Source organism: Oculina patagonica, unplaced genomic scaffold, assembly GCF_052425735.1.
Source record: "Oculina patagonica isolate OP01 unplaced genomic scaffold, crgOcupat unplaced348, whole genome shotgun sequence".
NCBI lineage: Eukaryota > Metazoa > Cnidaria > Anthozoa > Scleractinia > Oculinidae > Oculina > Oculina patagonica.
Window position 1 is genome coordinate 1 of NW_027558199.1, and position 9053 is coordinate 9053.

General features: G+C 39.5%; 1 protein-coding gene across 1 annotated transcript; it reads left to right on the plus strand.

Moving 5' to 3' along the window:
- Positions 1-2174: 2174 nt before the first annotated feature.
- On the plus strand, positions 2175-5503 carry LOC144640555 (uncharacterized). Its single transcript, XM_078499663.1, has 3 exons — positions 2175-2669; positions 3188-3265; positions 4345-5503. Exons 1-3 carry the CDS (start codon positions 2418-2420, stop codon positions 4627-4629), a joined length of 615 nt encoding a protein of 204 aa, XP_078355789.1. The 5' UTR covers positions 2175-2417; the 3' UTR covers positions 4630-5503.
- The last annotated feature ends 3550 nt before the right edge of the window (positions 5504-9053 follow it).

Consider the following 9053-nt stretch of genomic DNA (forward strand, 5'->3'; position numbering starts at 1 on the left):
CCGTGTCAGATTTTATAGAGCATGCGTAGAGTGCTCATTTTTTACTGTCAGCCAATCAGATTATTTTGAGAAAAAAACGCCCGGAAGTCTGGGAATCGCGGACTGGACAGTGTCCGTGTTCATGTTGTTTACTAAACGAAAAGGAGGTTTTGTGGAGAAGATTGAACTTGGGTGTTAATGAGGTGATTTGTTTTTTATCGTTTTTTCTGATCATAAAATCTATAAAAACTAGTCACTTGTGTTGTTGTTAGTTAAGCGTTTTTTTCTAAAACAACAAAGTCTATACCAGGAAGAAGAAAAAATGAACCTTTTCCACAAGATCCGTTAGCCACATATTAACCCTCGGACGTACAAACAAACTCAAACTCCCACCGTCGTACAAGGAGGCGGGGGGGGGGGGGGGGATTGAACCCCTCCCAGGGTTAAAAATGACAATTTTTGGCCAGACCTGCTTGTAGTTATGACGTTATTGTGACGTCAAATATCAGGGACACATGGTTAGCATATCAAAATTTCCGCAAGGGACGAATGAACAGCTACTGAAAGTTTTTGCATTGAAGAGAAAATCCTCTTTTCAAAATTTCGAAAACAACTCATGGAGAGGCATCCACCAACACCCCCACCCCACCCCTCCCCCCTTTGTACGTCCGAGGGTTAATGGAGAAAACCGCTCGTGGTCCAATCTCACTGTGTATAGAGCAGTTTTCAATTGAGTGTCGTAAAACCAAAACCAAAGTAATCAGTCTGGCCAATCACAAACGACACAGACAATCCAGTGAACCAATCAAAACTCGAAGCAAATACATGTAGCTGGCACGAAGCGCGGGAAAACGTGCGCGAGCGAGTCACGATTGGTTTTGGTTTTACTCCTGATTGGCTGAGAAAGTGGCGCGAGATTTTTTAGCCAATCACTAAGCGTAGTAATACAAAACCAAAGCAAATGCAATTTACTTTCGACACTCAAGTGAAAACCGCTCTAATTGTATAATTGTAACAACTGTGTACTTACACAGAGTAGCTCGCTAATGGGCTAGTTTTTGCATCAATAAGTGCCCAGGCACACATAAAATAAACATGCTCAGTTTGCAAGTAGCTTGACACAACAACGTGCCGTGACTGCAAGGTTACAAGTTTGCCTTTCGCGCCCGAAAGAGGTGAAATGTTAATAAAATAGGGCGGTACCATCTCTTTTATAGTTGATATTCTTGTTAAAAGTGAATTTGGATGACTTCAGTCGCTTGAATGCGTTCGTTCCCGTTAACCGACCCACCAACCAAACAATTTATCAATCGATTGGCTTGCCCCGAAATAAAACTTAACATAGATTTCCAACCAAACTTTGCCTACTTGTTGACCACCTTAAGGGGACTTAAATTTTGAAATAAAAAAGTGGGGCCCCCATATTCGTTTAGGAGCAGGACTTGTATACACCACATAATTCCTTAATAATTCCCTTGCGAGTACTGGCACACAGTACACATTTCCAGTGATAATTTATATTTCAAACATGAAATGAAATACTTTATTAAAGTGTCTGAGGTATTTAGCTTAAAAAAACTAATTGTGGACACCATTTACATTATTATATATCTAAGCTATTTAAAGTTAAAATATTTACACTTAAATTCTAAGAAGAAGAAGAAAAGAACCGTACTACATAGATAAATAGATAATAAATGAATAAATAAATAAATGACAATAGAATATAAAATTTTATAATAAAAGTAGGTGAAAGATAAAAATTGCAGTTAAGAGTTAAAAATTAAAAATTTAAAAATGTATATCGGCTAGCTGCATACCGTAAAATTCCGGTTATAAGCCCCCTCCCCCGCTTATAAGCCCCCCCGGTTATAAGCCCATCTACCTGGAAACAAAAAAATACATCCGATTATAAGCCCCCCCGGATATAAGCCCCCCTCTACCGGATGACAGTACTGAACATGGCTAAATGTTGCTTTATTATGCGTTTTTAACTTAAAACGTATTTCGATCAACACTCCCATGGCTCTTTTCGAAACGATTTTTTCATTCCGCTTATAAGCCCTCCCAGATATAAGCCCCTCCGCTTATAAGCCCACCCAAACCCCCTTACGAAGTTGTATAAGCCCAGGGCTTATAACCGGAATTCTACGGTATGTCACATTTACATTCAGTTTGTATAAGACGTGTGAGGTCTTTTCTCCCAATACTGTTTTTAAAACTCGCGACATGATAGGAATTGATCTTTTTTCGTTTTATAGAAAGAACTTGATCGCTACATCCAAAATCTGAGAAAAAAATTGATAGGTTTCCATACTCGTTTACGAGAAAGAGACGATGTATTTTTCTCGCGGACTTAGCCCAATAGCAAAAAGCCGCCATTTTGTTTATTTGCGCGCGCTAATCACGCGTGAAATTCTGCGAAGTAAGGATGTGCAATGCAATACAGGACAATGCCCTTAACTGGTCAACTTGAATTGCTATTAGGTGGACGTTGGTCGATTGAAGTTGAGGCTATCTTCAGGGTCTCTCGTCCAGGAGAAGCCGAGCGTTTAGAGGACTGTGGGGTGCCTGGTAACCACCGCCTTCTGTGGCATGGCACAAAAACAGAAAACATGATGGGGATCCTGCAGCAGGGCCTCAGGATTGCTCCCCCAGAAGCCTCCCGCTCAGGATGGTCCTTAGGAAAGGTTTGTATAGTGAAGAGGTTATGAATTTGCGATTTTCTTTAGTCAATCGTTTCCGTGTAAAAGTAAGGTTACCGAATGAACTTTTTTACGAAAGTACTGACCGGTTGTAAGCCCTTAAAAAGCCTAAAGCGTGTTTGATTTTAGCGTTGATGGTCGCCAAATCTTTTCACCCATCCTGTGAAAAAGACGTCTTCGTTTTCAAGCGAAAAGCGTCATGCCTACGATGAATGTGTGATGACTAAGATTCCTTGTTAGCCTTGACAGCGCGAAATATCACTTTTTCCTACTTGAAGCCGACGAGTTGGTCAGGAGTTTCGCACAAAATGTCGCAGTTGACTTCTAACAACTCCCCAATTTTAACTGAGTTTCTCATGTTTTTGCATACATGTAATGGGTACGTCATTTCCATGGTCTATTCTCTCATCGACCATAGCTCTCGATCAATAAGCGCACAAGAATTTTGCCATTTTTTAAAACTTAATTTTGTTTTGTTTGTTTCTTTTTTACATGTAATGCAGGGTATTTACACCTCAGACAGTCTGGAAAAGAGCTTAAACTATGCAGGTTACCAATCTGGTTTCGTGCTACTTTGTGAGGTGAGTTTTCAACTGTAGATTCTTGGAAGTGTCCGCAGTCTCTCTAGTTAAACTGCAACATCAACCTTCTTTCCTGCTAAGAATTAAATGTAAGACAAAAACGAAGCAGCTTACGTTGCTGAAAAATACAGTGTTGCAAAGCTGTCAACTGAAGCCGTCAAAGGACAGGTCCAATGAAGTTAAATGGCCAAAAACGTATTTTCGTCAGTGAAAACCTAAAAAAAGGTGCAGTTTTGTGAAAATTACTTTACTCGAGCGCTAAATCTGTTATTATTAGTTAAGCATGCACGAAGACTTGATCTCAAAGAGAAAAAGTCGGGCTGACTTTTCTCCCCTTGTGTCTTGGAAAAATCACCTTAAGATATAGCAGTTTAATCTCCCTTCAAAAATTCAGTCAATATTTTTATCTTAGTATATTTCTTACGCCTTTTGTGTATGAAGGTGCTTTGTCATAATTTTAGCACAGTTTTGATGAAAAACGCAGCAAAATCGAAATTTACCATTACCAAAATTATGATATAACTTGGTTATGTTTACAGAATATTCTTGGCAAAAGTAAAACGTTTTTCTTTAAAACATTTCCGTTTACGGTTTCCTACAAGGGACATATTGCAGGGACGTATAGCAGAGACACAATGCCAACGTGTACACACGCAACAAAATGAATCAGGGAATATTAGCAGCGACCTGTCCCCTAAATTGTATCAGTTCACACGAGTGGACGCGTCCTGCGACATGTCCCCGCAACATTTCCGTGTTGGGATTCATGTCCCTGCAACTTGCCCCTTCAACTTTTCCCTGCAACATGTCCCTGCAACTTGTCCATGCAACATGTCCCTGCAATTTGTCCCTACAACATGTCCCTGCAATTTGTCCCTGCAACTTGTCCCTACAACTTGTCCGTGCAACTTGTCCCTGCAACATGTCCCTGCAACTTGTCCCTACAACATGTCCCTGCAATTTGTCCCTGCAACATGTCCCCGCAACATGTCCCTGCAGCATGCCCCTTTCCGTGGTAGCACCTTAACAACCTGCATGGAATATGATCGTATTGCTAACCCTGATCTCGTTTCTTTAAGGTTGCCCTTGGTAACGTCAAAGAAACGATCGATCGCGAATACCAAGAGAGTGCTCCCGAGGGATTTAACAGCGTGTTGGCGGTCAGCACTGAGATCCCGGATCCTAATGAAGACGTCACCACTTCATATGGGGCTATAGTCCCTGCTGGGGTGCGTATCAACCAGCCCGGGCTGGCTGAGAAGTTTAATACAAACCGTATCTGGAATAATCGCAGTGAATACGTTGTGTACAAGGAATCTCAGGTCCTTATACGTTACATAGTGCAGTTCAAAAGGAAACGCTAAAGTTGCTTTATCACCAAGTGTTTAAAGCCTGTTACATGTTACAAAGAATGATTAGATTACATTTACCGGTGTATAAAGTCGACTCTCTCTAAAACGGACACCGGCGGGACCGGTTCCAACTGTCTGTCTTAGAGAAGTGTTCATCTTATAGAGAGTTTAGTTACAGTAAAATGACTGAAAAACGGCAAGGACCATCACCAGGTGTCCGTCTTATGGAGGTGTCCGTCTTATAGGGAGTTTGGTTACAGTAATATGACTGAGAAACGGCAGTGACGGGACCAACACCAGGTGTCCGTCTTATAGAGGTGTCCGTTAAAAGAGAGTTGACTATATCACATTTGAGAAGAGAATTCATAGAAAATCAATCACATACTAAATTATTAGAGTAGACACGGAGACACGATTTGTAATTTTCGTAATCTCTTTTAACACGACGACAGTGTAACAAACCTAGTAAGATAAAGGAACGTCGTTTATAAATGAGTTCAATTTTCACGTTTTTCACAACTGCACAAGTAATGCAATTTCAAGACGTAAAAACTGAAGGTACTTAAGCTTTTCAAATTTTATTTAACGTTTCAAATGATAGAGATCTATGTATTCCAGTAAATGTGCGGTTTATACGTTTTATGTCGGTAGGCATACACCTTTCCAATCAATGGGTAGAACAAGCATTTGGCGATTTTATTTGCAATAATTTACCGAGGTCGCGATATCATCGCGGCTTCCGGTGTGTTCGGGAGTGTTCGTGCAAGTTTCTGGTTGGCCAGTTAGCCTCGGAAACTTGTCGGGTGATGTACGAGGATTGACCAAAAATCGCACTCCTTTCCCGCGACATTTAATCCTAACGAATTACAATTTATTATTGGTGTCAGTGAAACAATGTTTTTAATAGGTTTTAATTATTTGTTAATAACAAATTGTAGCGTTAATAAATTGACGTCTTGAAATGAAAATAGAAATACAGTTAGTGTTTCTGAAACCAGGGAAAGGGTAACAGGAAGTCTTACCCGCAACCCCTATATCCCTTTTCTGAATCTCTGGAATGAGTAACCCTTATAATACTTGAATGGATCAGCCGTTGTGCGTTTGTAAGAGATACTTTGAAGCCCTTTTAAATAACAGTTTTTCCTGCCCTTTTGAACTCGTGCAATCGCTATCTTTTATCCAGCTCCAAGAAGGCACCCCTCTTGGGCGACGCCTCCCCTAACAGTCTATTGGACTGTCCCCTCTCCGCCCCCTCCTCTTCCAGGTTCTGGTTTTTGTTATACGTAATGAAAAATCTTGATGTCAAAGACGTTTTCACAGAAAACCATCTTCCTACAAATGGTATTATAAAAATTGAGCAGCAATCAGTTAGATGAATTTAGATTTTGATCATGAGTATTAACTGAGTTGTAATCCACAAGTCACACTTAGGACTTTCGGCATCTACTTTCCGTATGTAACATTACGTTCCGCTCATAACGTATATGGTACTGTGCCTACTGCACGTATATTCTTTTTAGGCTCTCTAATCCGGTTGCAAACCATTGTAGTAGTATGTTATTAAATGTAATCGCCTCTCCGTTTTTAAAATGTTTGCCAATAGTGTGAAATAAATTCTAGAAATTGTCTAAGATAAAAAATGGTTATATTTAAGCAATCACCATGAAACTTACAGGATGTATTGTATGTCCGAAACTCTTTCTTTTGGTATACGTCACGTGGGATGGTGATCATTATGTCAAAACAGCCGCCATCTTGGATTTAGAAATTTTTCCAAAATGCCAGAAAACCACCCAAAATCACTGCAAAGTACTCAAAATCAATAGAAATGAGCTTTAAACCCTTAAAATTGTAAAAATAATTCCATTTAAGTTGATTTTTGTTAACAGAAACACGCAAAATTACAAATTTGGGAAAACATGCCTGTCAAAATGCCGTTGCCATTGTGATTGTACGGGAAATTATCCCGGCGCTGGTCGCAATCAAACAGAGGACTGTATGAAAACACTGATTTCTGCCTCTCTGAATATTGAAACGATGGAAATTTGTTAATGAGCGAAAATGGAAATGACCCGTTTGGGTAATTTTGAACTCAAATTAATATCTCGGAAAAAAAGAAGGAATTCCGGCCAAATATGTGCGGTTTAAAGGATTCCTTTCAAATTGAAGTAAACCTCAAAATAACAAAAGAATAGTTTTCTAACATAGAATAACAACAAAGGAGTATTAAATAAAAAGGTGAAAATTAACCAAAAATGGTTTCGACTAATAAAGATTAACCCTATTCAGACCGGGCTTTTCGGACCTTCTCAGACCGGGGAGGAAGGGGGGGGGGGGGGGGGGGGGGCTACCAGAATATTTAAGCAATCACTATGAAACTTACAGGATGTATTGTATGTCCGAAACTCTTTCTTTTGGTATACGTCACGTGGGATGGTGATCATTATGTCAAAACAGCCGCCATCTTGGATTTAGAAATTTTTCCAAAATGCCAGATAACCACCCAAAATCACTGCAAAGTACTCAAAATCAATAGAAATGAGCTTTAAACCCTTAAAATTGTAAAAATAATTCCATTTAAGTTGATTTTTGTTAACAGAAACACGCAAAATTACAAATTTGGGAAAACATGCCTGTCAAAATGCCGTTGCCATTGTGATGTCAAGTTCCTAACACATCATCCAACCCAACCAAATTTTTTGCCAGATAAACTTTAGGAAAACTCAGAAAATTTGGCAGCGTTTAGTTAAATCTTAAAAAAGTTATAAAAGTCTAAATCAGCGCGGGCCTCAAAAGCCCCCCCCCCCCCCCCCCCCCCCCCCCCCCCCCGGTCTGAATAGCGTTAAGAAAAATTTCGAACGACAAATTTGAAAAACTTTGAAAGTGATAAATGATCGTCGCAGTGAATTTCCAATTTAAGCAATTGGATAAAGAAGCCTGAAAAAGCCTGAAAAAAAAAAAATTAATTTTTTTCAGGCTTCTTTATCCAATTGCTTAAATTGGAAATTCACTGCGACGATCATTTATCACTGTCATATACATCCGCAGTTCATATATGAATCATTTCATATACATTACATCATTGAAAAACTTTGCCAATTTTTTCAAAATGTGTTGTCTGTGGTGTAGCTCCTTTAAAAGGGTCTGAGTCCGTGTCTATTGTGTGCAAGTGTTGAATTCACTTCGGTAAATAGATTGTTAAATATTAGGTGTCGCGTATACGCCATGACAGTAAAACTAGAACTACTCGTGAGATCTAATATTTGCTTTCAACCAACGAAATATGCCAACATTCGTCACGTGGTAAACTGATCAGATCTCCAAACATGCAATTACATGAAAAAGAAACCCCTCACCCTTCCGTATTACCATATAGGACCGACCCTCTGTAACGCAGCATCTTTCCAAAAACTACTACAAAAATTGTCGGGAAATAAATAAATATAAAGAAAGAGTGTGCTTTCAGACAGCCGCATGCAGCGCGCGTTTTAGGGAGTTCTTTGAAGTTACCGATCGTCGAAATAAATGCCAGCAATCGAACCTGCGCGTGCTCATTGGAAATACGTAAAGTTCGGCCAAGAAAAACTCTTAACCTTTCTAACTCATGAGTTGAGCCAATGTGACGGTTAGTTGAAGCTAAATGAAAATAAACACTTCAAACAGAAGCATAAAAGAAAATTTGCATTCAAAGTATTTTCTTTCCAAACAATGAATCCATCGTGGTAGCCGTTTATACTACCTTTGCCAATTTTCTTTTTGCATAATCATTATCGCCTTGCATTGCCCTCTATGATGAAAACAATCTTAACTAGTGGGTTAAAAATAATTACCAAAAACAGAGTGCACAACGAGGTTTAAGCCAACACTTGAATCTGTACGCACGTTTGATTAATTTCGCTTATTGTTGTTAATTCGGTATTCGAAACTCGAATTTGCGTGTAAAGCAAACTAATCCCTTTGAATTCTGTTTATTATTGACGCTGTAGTATAAAACGACGAATTCTGATCTACAAGTAACTGTGTAACTCGACTGAAAGGTTGTAGAACGAACATAATGCCAGCAAAAGTACTTTTGAATGTTCAATTAATCCGGTTTCACGGCCAGATTTCGGGACACCCTGCGCGAATCTGGACCGCCAAAGAACTCAAAGGAGCCTACTAAAAGTATTGTATTGAAGGAAGCCTTTTGAAAGAAGCGCTTAAAAGCGATCTCATCCGCGCTTGCAAGGCAATTGACTCGCCAATGAAAAAATGAAAATCGTAGCAACGGATGCCTTCGGTTCGGTTGAAAAACGCCTTCCCTTATCTCAAGATATTGGCCTTCAGAAGGTTTCAGCTCGATGGAATCTAGTCATACAAACGTTTGCATCTTCAAACCGATGATAATCGTGCCGCCAGTGGCGGTAACAAAATGATCAAAAAATTCAAGGCAAGAA

What these genes read in the sequence shown, in the direction of transcription:
- LOC144640555 (XM_078499663.1), top strand. Translation starts at nt 2,418, where the DNA reads ATGCAATACAGGACAATGCCCTTAACTGGTCAACTTGAATTGCTATTA. An exon ending in CAGGATGGTCCTTAGGAAAG is followed by an intron (nt 2,670 to 3,187) that starts GTTTGTATAGTG and finishes CATGTAATGCAG; the next exon opens with GGTATTTACACCTCAGACAG. An exon ending in GTTTCGTGCTACTTTGTGAG is followed by an intron (nt 3,266 to 4,344) that starts GTGAGTTTTCAA and finishes CGTTTCTTTAAG; the next exon opens with GTTGCCCTTGGTAACGTCAA.